The sequence below is a fragment of the Larimichthys crocea genome, chromosome I (assembly GCF_000972845.2).
Source record: "Larimichthys crocea isolate SSNF chromosome I, L_crocea_2.0, whole genome shotgun sequence".
In the NCBI taxonomy this organism is placed as follows: domain Eukaryota; kingdom Metazoa; phylum Chordata; class Actinopteri; family Sciaenidae; genus Larimichthys; species Larimichthys crocea.
In genome coordinates, this window is record NC_040011.1 from 42,929,306 (window position 1) to 42,944,344 (window position 15,039).

Below are 15,039 nucleotides of genomic sequence, written 5' to 3' on the forward strand. Positions count from 1 at the left end.
TAGATGTCACTAAATCCTACACACTGGACCTTTAATAAGCATTCACACGATCTTGCATTTATTTGTTTATCCAGATACAGATCATATATTATAAGTATTGCAGTGTAAAATTACATATACTGTGACAGAACATTGTATCCATATTATCCACTTCTAACTCGATCACCACTTGAGTGTGTAATTGTGCATGAATGGCAGCAAATAACAGGGTAGTGTAATTCAATACCGACATCTATATGCTGAATGACAAAGTCTACTGTCTTATGAGAGCATCCGTGCTGCTTTAATAATAATAATAATAATAATGATAGAAAAACATAGATTCTGCAATCAATCAAGCCAATTGAGCTGTGTGTGTACAATCATGTTTGTCTCATTACTTGTTCAGACGAATACAGAAAGATAAAAGGCTAAAAGCATCGAGCTCCCGTGGCTATGAATTAATTTGAACATCAGCTGCTTGCTCTTCTGGGTGGTTTTGCCGTCCGTGGCCTCACCAGTGTTAATTATCATAGAGCTTGTAGGTGAGTGTTGATGCTGGGAAACTTACTCTGGGTGTTGTAGCCCGAGGTCACATGTTGTGACTCCTAGAGAGAGAGAGGAAGAGAGGGAGAGAGAAAGCCAGAGGGCGATGAGTTGAATGAATAAACCAACAGATGTCATTATTGATTTCACAGCAGCACAACGATGCCATTACACCGAATTCAGATCCTCTCATCTCCGCCGCGTCGACGCTCCACCTCATTCTTAAAAACTCCCTGGCAGGATTAGTGTGACGCTGGGGGCTGAAAGCGCCGCAACAGTCTTTCCTAATTCATTAACTACTGGGTCAGATTCAGCGCCTGTGTTTTCATTGTTGATTCTTTGAACATCACCACCGATGTGATGTTTTGCATATTAAAAGTGATTCATAAAAGCAGCGTGCGGAGGGAAAAAGAGTACACCCGCTGTTTGAGTCAGAATATTACTGAGATAAATGTTGAGTAGAACATTTAGGCCGGCTTTAATGTGACAAATATTCCCACTATTTACATCACAAGGTGTCAAAAAGCATTTTTGGAAGAGCAGGAGAAACTTTTCCAACATCTATCTTCTGAAGCGGTGATTCTTTAGACCCTGCTGTCTATTGTGTCTCAGTCTTTGTTGATTACTGTTGTCATGTCTCCACTACTCAAACACCACCTGTCAAACAAACAGCGTGGGCGTGGGCGACGATGTCATTTCCTTAAAACTTCTGTTGAAGTTTGGCTTTTCTGTAAGTGACGTTCTTTTTCTTTCAAAGTTCAAGTCTTGTTGTTAGTGTTCATGTTCAAAATCATTCGTTGCCTGTCGCAGGCTTTTTTCTCAGGAACCAGAGCAGATATAGAAAGTTTTTTCTTTGACATGAAGTTGAATGAATTTGTGAGATGAACCGAACGGCATTTCAAATGGAAACATTTTGCAGCTAAACCAATTTATTTCAGTGAAATCAGTGGATTCACTTGTGAGGTTGAAATAAATCAGCAAAAAAACAATAATATTTAGCATTATTTAATAAAATTGAGGAAAGCTATCGTAGCTGTGTTGCCCCACTAACATTCGTTAAAACTGCTCCTCAGAAGAGGTGGCGATGGTTATGAGACATAAATCAATGATAAACAATAAAAACCTTCAACTACCAAATATTTTGCACCAGGATAAATGTCACTGTGTCACTTTCTGGTGTAACTGTGCCCCATAAACACACTCTGAATCACACACACATAAAGGGTTTTTAAGTTGTAGGTAATACTTTTATTAAACAGTTAAACGCTGATCATTGAAACTACTGTCGGCACGTGAAAAATGTCTGCCTGGTAAATTTTAACGAGTCATTATTGAGTGTTTCACTTTGTAATAAGTCTGTATTTAAAAAACAAAATCTCAGAGCAAAAGTCAGTACATCATCTGTAATTATGGCAAGTTAAAAATACATTTGTAAATGTATTCATTCATAAAAATCAGTCAAATGTTAATTATTTATCACTAAACGGACCTGATGAACTAAAAAAGACAGATCAAGTGTCCTGCTGAAGGAGGATAAACAGCAGCCGAAGAGAATCACTCAATCTGGCAACCCAAAATTGTATTAATGCCTTACAATAAAGAATTTATTAATCATTCATGACGTCATTAATTACAACTTAGGATATAAAGAATGCCTTGATTGAAAGTGGTACTCAAACATTTAATATAGAAAAAATATTAACAGCGACAGTGCGGACTTCTGCCGAGAAGAAGAAGTGCCTCTCCTCATGTCCACTTCCTCACAGGAAGTGAATTAAACACGCACTACTTAATTAACATTTTAATTTCATTGGCTGTCACTTGTGCCAGGGCGCAGGATGAGGCAACAGTAATCTGACTCAATCACAGCAATCACTGCCGCAGTGAGTTTATGAATCAGATCTAATTAGCGGAGTGAAGCCTCTCAGTGACAGACTGCAGTTGGTTTTTATGATGAGACACCAATAAGTGTAGGAGTTTAAGTGAAGCTTTTTCAACTGTGTCACAGCTTTTATCCATCCACCATGACTCGTGCACAAATAAAAGGAAAAGTAACACGATAACAACATTTAAGGGAGCATACATCACCGGCCTGGATTTGTACTGTTAATGTGAGCGGATAGCTTTTTTCTTTGGCGAATTAGACGTGTTTGTAGTCGGACAAAGACAGAGAACTCACACTAACCTTGTTTGGGATAGGGAACTTGGTCTGATCAGCCTTCCCGGGAGTGTGTATGGCTGTGAGAGGAGGAGGCCAGGAGTGCGTCATCTCCTAAATACACAAACACACACATTTGTTTAACATTAGAACACAAATAACTCCTTTTTTTTACCATCTGGAACTAATCCAATCTACGTTTGCTCTCCTGTGAAAAGTTCCTCCTGAATAACAATGATGACTGAAGTTGAAGCAAATTTGAGCAAAGGGACTGCTTATGCAACATCTTTGATGCAGAGGAGTGGAGTCAGCATTCAATCAAGGTTGTGCTGAAGCGTTTCCCACCAGAGAGGAATTTAATATAACTTAGAGTATAAAACTGAGGAGCAAAGGGAGCTGGTGGCACACCAGGGATCAGTGTACTGAGAGTGAACTAAGTGCAAAGTGGTTGAATTACCAAAATAAAAGCTGACTCCAGTTGGTTGCATTACAACTAAGCAGCACAGCAGCAGCAGCAGCAGCAGCAGCAACGACGGCAGCGGCAGAGGCAGCATCCTCTTTCAATTAATCTAATCACTCAGTTGAATTCCAGTCTCACTATGTAGAAGCTTCAATTAGTTAACAAGATAAGCATGTGTGTGTTTATGTCTGTATGTGTCTGTGTGTGTGTGTGTGTGTGTTTGTGTGTGTGTGTGTGTACCGCAGCTACATAATCTGTCGGGTATTGGCTGCTTCTCTTTCTCACCATCAGTGGAAAGGTACTGCATATATTGGGAAATGTGCTCACAAAGCAAAGTGAAGCCAACAGCTAATTTTTCACAGCACACACTCGCACACACACACACACACACACACACACACACACACACACACAGTTATATTCTTTGGAAATCCTACGTTTTAGTTGCATCTGCGACAAAACTCCAACAAACTGTCATTACAGTCTATCATTAATCATGTTACTTTACTCCGCTTCACACACACACACACACACACACAGACTCACACACACAGACTCACACACACACACACACACACGCCATGCAGCAGGTCACTGGGTCAGAAGACATGAAATTTCCCATCATGCGTCTCTTCACCCCCTCTGGAGCGGATGACTCATATTCATCAGATGACTCATGTTTCCGTGTGTGTGTGATTCAGAGTATGTGTGTGTGTGTGTGTATAAGTGAACTGTGTAGGTCAACAGTATTGAAGATTCCTGTGTGTGTGTGTGTGTGTGTGTGTGTGTGTGTGAGTCCTGTCGATTTGCATTTTGTGTTTTTTTCCCCCCGCTCGGCTTGACGACACATGCTGCGTTGCTAGGCAACTCTTCTCTGACATCATCCTGTCCTTACTAGAAGAGTTCCTGCGTTTTGACAGACGGTACCCCTGATGGTGTGTGTGTGTGTGTGTGTGTGTGTATCTGTGCATGTATTTGTGTGTGTGTGTGTACAAATGTGTTGTGATGAACTCAGTCTGGCACCTCAGCGCACACGCACACAGACCCAAATGTCGCTGTGATTTCACTGTTATTATCGACTGGTCCTATTATCCATAAATGTACATTTACCCGCAGCGTCCAGAGCGGATTGTTTGTTTCACCATAATCATCACACACTGGGTTATTTTTTGTCAAAGCCGCCTGCACTCATATTTAATGATGTTTTTTTTTATTTCTTACTGACTTTGTGGACAAAATTTTCTTGGTGTGAAAGTTTAGCCTGCAGAGTATTTATCACCAGATTGAACATAAATGAGCTGGTAACACATATATTAATAACATATGGCTTGTTAGCCTAAAAAAGATACGGACAGCAGCACACTAAAAAAAAAAACAATGTTGAAAATGTGTCTGCTGAAGATCAGAAGAGAAGACTTCTGAAAGTCTTCCAGCAGCAGTGACAGAGCTGTGGAACAAGTGAGACGCAATGCAAACAAGCGGACAATTCTGGGTTATGTTGCTGGATCTGTAGTTGACTTGAGTTTCACAAACTTTTCACCACCTCAGAAAAATATTCAGCTCTCCGAGTACTGCTCGTCTGGCTGCAGACCTCCTCCGTGAAGGCGCTTATAGCTCGCCTGTATGGACGGAGTCCTATTTTGACAATACATTGCATGTACATATGACAGCTGTTGCTATTAATGAACTGGCATAGAAACTGATGTTATGTAGGCAGGACAGGCAAAATCAATATGCTGCATTCGAGGAATTATTAAAATTCATGTTACCATGTTGCCTTGTTAGGCTACTTAAATATTAATCAACGACAACTGAACTTTTATTTTGTAATTTTCCCGTCCTGACAGTAGAGCAGTACTGAGAGTGGAGCCTCCACAGAGGAGGTCTGCAGCCAGACCCTCTTCTCCACACAAGAGGCGAGCTTATTCTCCAAGAACCAGAGCTAATTCGATGGAACATGGGTACTCCATCCAAATACTCTCTACCAAATAGTTCATGTGCTGCATGCATGAATTGTGACTACATATCAGGCTGATTCTGAAACAAAATATTACATTTTAACTTACATTCATGCAGTTTTATAGTTTATTTTCAGTATTTTGGTACTGTAATGTGTTTTTATATAAGTTTCATCCATCCATTATCTGTAACCTCTTATCCTGCTGCAGCGAGAGACGGGGTACACCCTGGACAAACAGCCTGTCACACACTCACGTTTACATCTACAAGCAATTTAGAGTCACTAATTAACCTATTACGGTCGTGTCTTCGGACTGTGGGAGGAAGCTGGGGAACAAACTTCACGCAGAAAGGCCCCAGCCGAGGTTTGAACCATGAACCTTTTTGCTGTGAGGTGACAGCTCTCAACCGTGCCGCCCTCATTTATTTAATTTAAAAATAAATTCAGAGACACATACTATAGTTTGAAGACCTGTGATCTGAAGCATTACTGCTTTCTATTTTTTTCTCTTTACAGGATCACTTTTTATTTAGGATTTACTGCAGTTTGCAAAAGTTGTAAATAAAAAAAATTTAGAGCAAAGATTTTTTTCACTGTGGCCATAAATATTTCTTATTGGTTGCTGGATTCCATAAAATAGTTTATTAGGATACCTCAAACAGTTCATTCACCTCCAATGAAACTGTAGGTAACCATAACAACGACACAAATACAGAGCTACAGTAAACATGTGTTGAACTGACCCCAAATTAACTTTTTAAAAGTCAGTTTGAAGGAATACTTCACACAGACTACAGAAAAAAACCTCCAGTGTTGTCTACCATCAGGTCTGGGGAGGACTGTCTACAGTCATGTCTGCTTTCACCCTGACACAAGAGTATAACTGTGACAGAATTGCATGTATAGTGAATAACTTGCGACTTTAAATTGGCCGTAGGTGTCAATGTTCGTCTCTATGTGCCCCGTGATGAACCGGACACTTGTCTACGGTGTACCCCGTCTCAGCTGGGATAGGCTCCAGCCTCCCGTGACCCCGATGAGGATAAGCTGTAATGGATGGATGCAGCGTGGTAAAGTGTGAGCATACGTTTATCTATAAGAGACAAAGGTGGTTTCTTATATATCATAAGGTGGTCCAAATACTTGAGGAGTCTTTAAACGGTTTGAAGGATGACAGTTTGAAGTCAGTTTCATGCAGCTTTACTTCTGTACACAACATCTCTGATACACACCGTTACCTTGAATTGTGAAAACATCCAAAACAACAATGTTTCTGTGACAGCTGGCTTGTAGCTGCGCCGTCACAGAAAGGGAAAGATGAACCGCAGGCCTCCGCTCCGATTCACCTCGCCTCACATTTTTGAACTCTCCGATCTTTCCACTTGACACGGCTAAAAACCACAGACTGAATTCAATAGTGCACCGATATTATTGACAAAGGCTTTTCATGCAGCTCACAGCACACTATCTGTCACACAGCCTGTTGGCCAGCATATTGATTTGTGAAAGAGAGAGAGGTGAATGACAGAGGGCAGAGAGGAACGAAGAGAGGAAGACAGATGTGGAGGGGGAAAGAGAGAGCTGGCACAGTGAGTGATTTGACAAAGGAGAGATAGAGACAAATACAGAGAGAGGCAGACAGGGCGAGAAAAGAAAGAGATAACTTGACATAAAGCAGTCAGAGAAGGTCCTTGTCTTTGCAGCTGCAAATCTTCAGACTGGCGAGAAAGATTTGTGGGAAAACATTTCTGTTTTGACATCAGTCTGAGGGAACACAGTCACAAAACAGAGAGACAGGAGAGGATAGAAGAGAGAACAGGGGGGGAAAAATTGTGGAAAAAATATGTTGCCTGATGTAATTTTGATGACATGCAGATAGGAAAAGAGGAGGACAGAGAACAAGAGAGATGAAAGGGGGGTCTAGGAGAGGAGAAAACCATGGAAAAGATTTCTACATGAAGTCATCCTGCAAAAACAAAGACTTGAGCCAACAGATCTCCTTCTTTTCTCTCCCTTCGCCTTTCACTCCCTCCTACTCCTTTTCCTCCTGTCCTTTCTTCCTTAAAACCAGACTCTTGAGAGAGAGACGAAGGTCTTAGTGAGCAAACAGAAAACAGCTGATAATCAGTGTAACTATGTGTGTGTGTGTGTGTGTGTACTCAAGGAGCAACATACCCGCAAAATCTCCTCAACACAGCTGGAGTCATTTGGTAGGCTGACCTGGAGAAGACAAAGAAGAGAGAGAGAGAGAGAGAGAGAGAGAGAGAGAGAGAGAGAAAAAGTGACTTTAAAACTATTCAAAGAGCATTACACATATGAAAAAGTAAAGCACATTCATCCACACAAGTCAGACATTACCAAACCTTCTATTCTCACGACACATATAATTAATAACAATAATAACATAATTTCTGAACAAGTTCAGGTTTTATAAGCTGTATCTAGTTAGCTAATTAAATACGCAATCTCCAGCTGAGTTTTTAATGTTTCCACCTGAATCATTTTTCAAACCATGACCCCGTCAAAAAGTCTCAAATCTGCACCTGAACATATCGAGGCGAGAAACTAAAGAAGCTGCACGACATCCCGACAGATCCGCATCCCGACTGGTTCATAGCAGAAGATGTGTCGAGCTTGTATGATAAGGAGAAATGTAAAATCATGTTAATTCCCTGTATGTGACTGTTCTATGTGTCTGGCAGATGTAAAGTTAACTCAGACAACATTGCTGGGGTTGTTGTAGTGCTAACTTATACAGCAGGATGTATAAACCCCTCACACTAATGTAACCTACTTAAAAGTTCAGTGTGTAACATTTGAGGGGATCTATTGTCCAACAAACCCAGAACGGGCCAGAACGGTTGCACCATCATAGTTTCTCCTTCATTTTTGAAACAGGAAGGTGAGGCGAGTGGTCTTCTGTTGTTTCCAACCTGCAACTTCACCACTAAGCTGCCGCTGAGTCCTACACACTGCCCCTTTTAATTAATGACGTCCTCCTTGGCCTTGCAAGCAATAGTCGGCTACTACCGCAGGTTACGTAGTAACCTTGCAATTTTGCAATGTTTTTTTTTAACATCAAAAAGGTTAAAGAAAATACGACACCACCATTCAAGTTCTTTAAATTCCAAAAACGGCTTTTTATTGCAGCCTTAAAACATTTTCAGCCTGCGGGCAAATCCAAAGTTTGACAGGCCGTGCCAAGTTGGACAAAGAGAGGTTTAATCAACGTCAAAACATTGAAAGTCAAAACATTTGTACATGCGGTGGAAGGCTGCTAGATTTCTATGTTGTTATGTAATCTCAAGAGTAACATTATGGCGTTATGAAGTTATCCATGCATGATGTCGACCGAGCATCCCGCACCAGCAGCGGGAATACAATGTCAACAGAGATGTCCCTTATTAGGACAGAACAAACAGTCAGTAGCAGGTCACTTTGCGTGACAGAGTGTTGGAGGCTAAACCTCCACCGTAGGTGAAACTTGAGATGCTTTGCAAACCACGTCAGGCTTTTGTTCTTGCTGAATCAAACAAAAGTCTTTACTGCCCTCCATGAGATGTGTCTTTGTCTACCGCTATGGATATAGTTATAATTACATTTACTCTTTGTATGATTTATAAATATTGGCTTGTGCATGTGGGCAGAGAAAGGTAATGGAGGGACATCGAGAAAGCTGACATGTTTCATTTTTCAAATAGAAAAAAAAAAAGCCATAAAATGTTTGTGGTTTGGCCTCTGTCATGTTAACCGCAGCGCCATTTCAGCTCGCACAATTCATGAGACTGACTGGATTTTATTCAAGAGGAAGAAAGAAGAAGGCTGTTTGAGCTTAAACACATACTCTGATTGAATTAACCAGTTCAGTGGCTACACACTGCTAATCTGTGTTAACATGTGTCCTTGTCAATAAAGTCCTTTTGAACAGAAGGGATCTGGACTGAAGACTATAGTGACATTACACCAGATACCTGGACGGTCAGGTCATCGCCAAACAATGAAATCACGGCCGTTAAATTACAAACACAGGTCAAAATATGAAGTCTCCATAGCTGGAACTGTTTGCTTTGTCAGTTCAGCCAAAGTGCTGCTAATTCAAACAACAGAGTTGTTCTTCTACTTAGTCCAAACAAACCATTATTGCCGCTGCTGGAAACACATGATTTTGTTACCTTAAATCTACAAGACACATGAAAAAATGTCCATTGCCAAATTATCGCTTCCAAAAAGTAATTGAAACCAAAATAAAGCAATTGGCTTGGCGAGATCTTGGCTTGGATCAACCCAACAAACAGGCTCGTTAAAAAAAAGAAGAAAGAAAGTGAGGAACAGCTGGATGACGGGAGAAAGACTGAAAGGCTCGGAGAGCAATCCACAATCCACTGTCGAGCTCATGACTAACATATTACAGCACCATAACCTCTGTCACACACCATTACAAATACCACCAACACGAACGGAGGAACAATTTAGTAATCAGGATGAGGGGGATGACATCATCTTCAGCTTTAAATCACTGACCGTTAAAACAACAAAACAATAAAAGTGAGTCTAGCTGCGTTGTGTGTGTGTGTGTGTGTGTGTGTGTGTGTGTGTGTGTTGTAGACAGGCAAACCTGCTTGAGCTCAACAAGAAAACATCCCTCTGAATGTTTTCTAGACATGAGCTGTGCTTCCACATGAGCTCATTAGTCTACAGCAACATTACATTAATTAAGACAGTGAGTCAACAGGAAAGCATCGTGGGAGGATGAAGACGTGTGCTTTCCAACAAAAGATTCGAGGCCACTTTTAAACTTTCAAGCAAAAAAGGAAAAAATCCTACACAGTGTGACAAAATAAAACAGATGTGCAACATTTACAGTGTAAAAATAAACCAACACATGGTTATTTGGTATCTTTACAGGCCCAACACGTGAGGTTTAGTTTTAGAAAGACATAAAATAACACTTAAAATGTAAATCTAGTGCACACACATATCAGCCATGCAGTGGAGCGTCACATCATTTGAGACAGGGTACATGCCAATTTGGGCAAATTTTGATAAATTGGTTTTCTTATAGGACAGAGGCGTAGTGAAGAACAGGCGGATGTGCAGACTTATTTGCAAGTAGGTGTATCATTCCCTTGAACCTAATCTTTATAAGCACATATCTGGATATGAACAGAGAGTCTGTACGTGAGGGACCAAGATTATGGCACTGAAATAAATTCTGTTTGTAATCCAGATCGTGTTGACTAGTGGTCACGCTAGATCAGACCTTGGTTGTCCATGTGGAGCGCAAAAGTGGCGGAACGAATTGGCCGAATTGCAATCTCCGAACCCATCAGCTATTATCTGGTGACAATTTGCTTTTTATTAAGTTTTTGTCAGCATTTTTAAAGTCGTCTGCATTCATATCCAAGCATCTGTTGTATGGAGATTAGTACAAATGTGTCTCGTCATTCTCTCTCTGCATCAGGTTGCTAATTGGACTGCAGAGAAAGCCTTGGCCCGGATATCTGTTATCTGTCTTCTAGATACCTGCTGGCTACTCAGAAACATTGGCCACTGCACCCAGAGACTAAATCGTCATCAAGCAATGGGCACTGGGTTTTTGGATATTTCTCTTGAACCTGCATTAGTTTATTTTTTTGGCCACTTGGGGGCAGTAAAACAAGCGTTAAACACAAACATTTACCTAGACATTTATGTCCAGAAGACGAGGAGCAACATTACTGATTATTTGCAGTTAAGCGGCCGCCCCGTGTGTAGAGGCTATAGTCCTCGCTGCAGCTGGCCCCGGTTCGAATCCCGCATCGGACGGCCATTTACTGCGTGTCATTCCCCCTCTCTCTGTCCCCTGCTTCCTGTCTATCTTCAGCTGTACTATCATTAAAGGCATAAAAGGCCAAAAAAAAAAAATCTTTAAAAAAAAAAAGAAATCAGATTTATTTAGGTCACTGTGTGCTCCACTATGTTCGCTCGCTAGTTGCTGACTTTGTCTATGTGCTGTTTGGTGCTGGGCAGATCCTGTACGATGGATTTATTGCAGCTTTTATGCTGAAAACAGTTACCTAGTGCGGCTAGGAACAATGCCTTGAGCGGCAAAAAAACAGAACATGGCCTGAAAGACCCTAAAATGTTGAGTGACACCTTTCACATTAGATATAGAGCGATAAAGATAGATAAAGATGAAAAGAAATAAACCAGCTGACGTGTTTTTTTTACTTTGCTTTTCAGGATCAAGGTTGTAGGATTTACACTGATAGCACCTGAATGATATATGATCAAGCCTTTAGTTTGGATTGATTGCCATTTTCCTGCTATATTTTAAATTGTAAATGAAGCAACATCGGGGTTATTACATCGAGGCGTGTATGCACGTCGCACATGTAATCTCTTTGTGCAATGTAAAACACTCCCTGTGTCATTTTCCTGATGGTCTCACACTATAAGATTGAATATTTGATGGATGCACACAAGAATATTTAAATGTGCTTCCTCACTTCACTATAAAACACAGCTGACAGACAAAAATGGAAACACTCATATGATTTCAGGCTCGCTGAGTCTGTCTATTTCTGTCTCTATCCATCCGTCTATACATCCGTCCCCCCGCCTCACTTAAACCATCCCTGTCCATCATGGTTGTGTTTAGCTCACTGGAGCATTACGCTGACACGACCAGTGTTCGGGTGTCAGATTCCTGTTTGGCAGTATGGACCTCTAAACCACATGGCATAATGTTTGTGTTATAATAAACATTCAGCTATTTTAAAAATAGAAGTCTCCGTGAGTAGAAACAGGCTTTAATGGACATGCGACTCTTACATGTTCCATTCATCTATGTGCGCGTCTATCTAATTGATCCGTGAGATCACTCTTAATGTCAAGGACTAAAAGATGGAGGGATATATATAAAGGAGAAAAGATGAGTGAGAGCCTGAGAGAGAGGAAGTCTGCAGGAGAGAGGACAGAATTCAGAGAGAAAATAGATACCAAAGAAAAATGAGAAAGCGAGAGAGTGAGAGGGGGAAAATATAGCCGAGGCAATTACTGAGGCAGAAATCTTTTCTCTCTGAAATAGCTGCTCAGATAGATAGACGTCTACACACACGAACACACCGACTCTCTCTCTCTCACGTACACACCCCCCAACCTAAAGGCAGATACACTCAGTCACAGACAGGGACACACTAAAGCTTATACCCACACAGTGCTGCGACTAACCTACTTCCATTATTGATTAATATGCTGATTATTTTCTCAGAGATGAGAAAACAAAAATAATTGCCAGTTACTTACTTCATTTGAGCTCCACACACACACACACACACACACACTATAATGATAACCTTGCATGTTGGCAAATCCTTTACAACTGTGTCACGCACACGTGCCGAGCCCGCATGGACGCCAAAAATACCACTGCAGCGGTGAAAACACCTGCCAGACACGAACACGACTTCTTTTACATAAAATATCATCCGCTGAAAGATACTCGTCAGAGACGACGGATGTTTTACCGTGTGAAGTGAAGCTCTTAAATCATCACATAATGGGCAATAAACAGAAAATGGAACTCATCTTCATCCTCACCTGAGGTTACGTTTTACACCTGAAGTTCAGAGCGAGGAGAAGAATCAATAATTTGACCTTTTTAATGAGTGAACTAAAGAGCTGTCAGCATGTAGTCATGTCACGGTCATCCTGTGTCATCAGCACTACGCATAAAGAAATCAAAGTTCAGTTGTTTATATATTTATGTTCTCTGGAGTGTCATTATGAGTTTTGGTTTGTTTCATAAGGAACCGTCATCATACACGGAGTAGTGCTTCATGTTTTATTTCCTTTTCAGTTCCTTGGTGTCATTTTGATTAAAAGCTTCATTCAACGGTCCAGTCCCGCTTTTCCATATTTCTAGGATCAGATCATTTCTGTCTGCTAGAAATCTGGAAACTGTCATTGATAACCCGTCAGCTAGATTATTACAATTCTTTACTCCTCGACATCAGTTAAAAAATCTCTCTCTCTCGTCTCCAGCTCATCTTAAACTCTGAAGGATTTTGACTTGGAGCTCACACTGATTCTGGCTTCCTTACAGTTGATTTTAAGATTTTATTGATTCCTTTTAAAGCCCTGAGAGGCCTTGAATTAAGTTATTTAGCCTGTGTCATTCCTGGGCTCAGAGACTGTGGACTGACCCGCCTGAGGAGATCAGGGCTGCAAACGCGTCGTGCACTTTTATAAAAGGTCCTTTAGTTGATCTATTCATGTTTCATGTCACATTTTATTATTATTTTTTGTTATTGATTTATTGCTTTGAACTTATTGTTGTTACTGTGGTTGGTTTTATTGTGTTCTGCTTTATTGTAAAGCATTTTATAACTATGTTTTGAAAGGTGCGACATAAATAAAAGTTTATCATCATTATTATCAATATTTTTCAGAGAATAAATGTTTTAATTTATACTGATCACTTGATTCCTTGCTTAATTTAACACATATATACCATCAGAGAAACACACCTGAGTTCATTTGAAGTAAACGAATGAAAGATTAGATGTAAGAACACAACGAGTTTTCCACGAGGCAATAAATGTATTTGACATAATAGCTTTGCTTTGGTGTGTTTAATTAATCGTTGAGCTTTCAATCCTTCATTTAAAATGATTATGAACATAATGCGGGACAATAATCTGACAGACTGATCATCATTGTAATCACTGCTGAGACAAGCATCAACATCCTGTGTAATATCTGTACACAAACACGGCTTGAATAGAGCTAATCGTCTTATGTAACACACTCCACATATAGCATAATTTATCGCCCGACTCTCGAGTCTGATTGGCTGAATGAGTGCTCATTACATTAATTTGTCTTATTAGCGAGGAGCCGGTTTACACTCCACATGCAGCCACCTATAAAATTGCATAACAAACACATTTAATGTGATTCCACTCAGATGATTTCCTTTTTTTGTAACAGCGTCTTTTTCATGTTTCAAATCCACCAGAGTGTCTCGTTTCTTTTGTACTGGAATTAAAAATCATTAAGAGGTAATTAAAGTAATGTGTTTGAGCAGAAACAGGCTCTTCTGTGTGTGTGTGTGTGTGTGTGTGTGTGTGTGTGTGTGTGTGTGTGTGTGTGTGTGTGTGTGTGTGTGTGTGCGTGTGTGTGTGTGTGAGGGAGATGAATGACTCAGTGAAAGCATGTGGGATGACAAAATATGAATTAATAAAAGCACCCCAGAAGACATACAGTCTATTCATATCTGCAATAACAAAAAGATAGTAACATTTGACTTGGAGATTGGCAGACGGCAGTGATGAAAGAGAGAAGAGCAGGCACACAAAGAGAGAATGAGAGAGGATAATGAGCAAAGACAAAGAAAGAATCGCAAAGATGAAGTCAAACAGGGTGAGATCCGGAGCGTGATGAATGTAAACACTTTATCCTGCACTGTCCACTGAGAGCTGTTAACTTATCCGCTCCTATTTCTCTTGTATGTTCGAACTATTTCATCCGGACGATGAGGAGAAGCTTCCCTTTGTTGGTTAAATTACACAATATAACTGAACTTCATCACGGCCTCTCCTCCACAGCAGAGAGGCCGACGTGTGCCACAGAGAAAAACTGTTGCTTTTGCCGACATGAAAAATGTCAAAGTCAAATGAAAACTGTCAATCATCCAGTTGGCTCGATTGAAGTTTTGAGTCGTATACGGTTCAGACTGAGGTCCAACAGGGTTTGGAAAATCTTCAAGGATTTTTTTTGTGCACAGGCTTCTCGTTTATTCAGTTTCATCTGCTCCTTTTATCATCCATATTTCAGCTGTTTACAGAGCTGGAGTGACCGCCATCGCTGGGATTACCAGCATGCTAGATAGATCACAAGCAACGCCCCCTGAGGAGAGTGTGTGTGCATTTGTGTGTGTGTGTGTGCACACAG

General features: G+C 40.6%; 1 protein-coding gene across 2 annotated transcripts in view; it reads right to left on the bottom strand.

Annotated features, from left to right (window-relative positions):
• The window catches only part of aff2 (AF4/FMR2 family, member 2), a 141,464-nt gene that overhangs the window by 56,754 nt on the left and 69,671 nt on the right, over positions 1-15,039 (bottom strand). For both annotated transcript variants that reach the window (XM_027280910.1, XM_027280906.1), the window contains exons 5-7: positions 7,279-7,323; positions 2,711-2,797; positions 551-587 (exon numbers count right to left, since the gene is read on the bottom strand). In XM_027280910.1, coding sequence (XP_027136711.1) covers positions 551-587; positions 2,711-2,797; positions 7,279-7,323 — 169 coding nt within the window. The remainder of the gene's footprint in view (positions 1-550; positions 588-2,710; positions 2,798-7,278; positions 7,324-15,039) is intronic.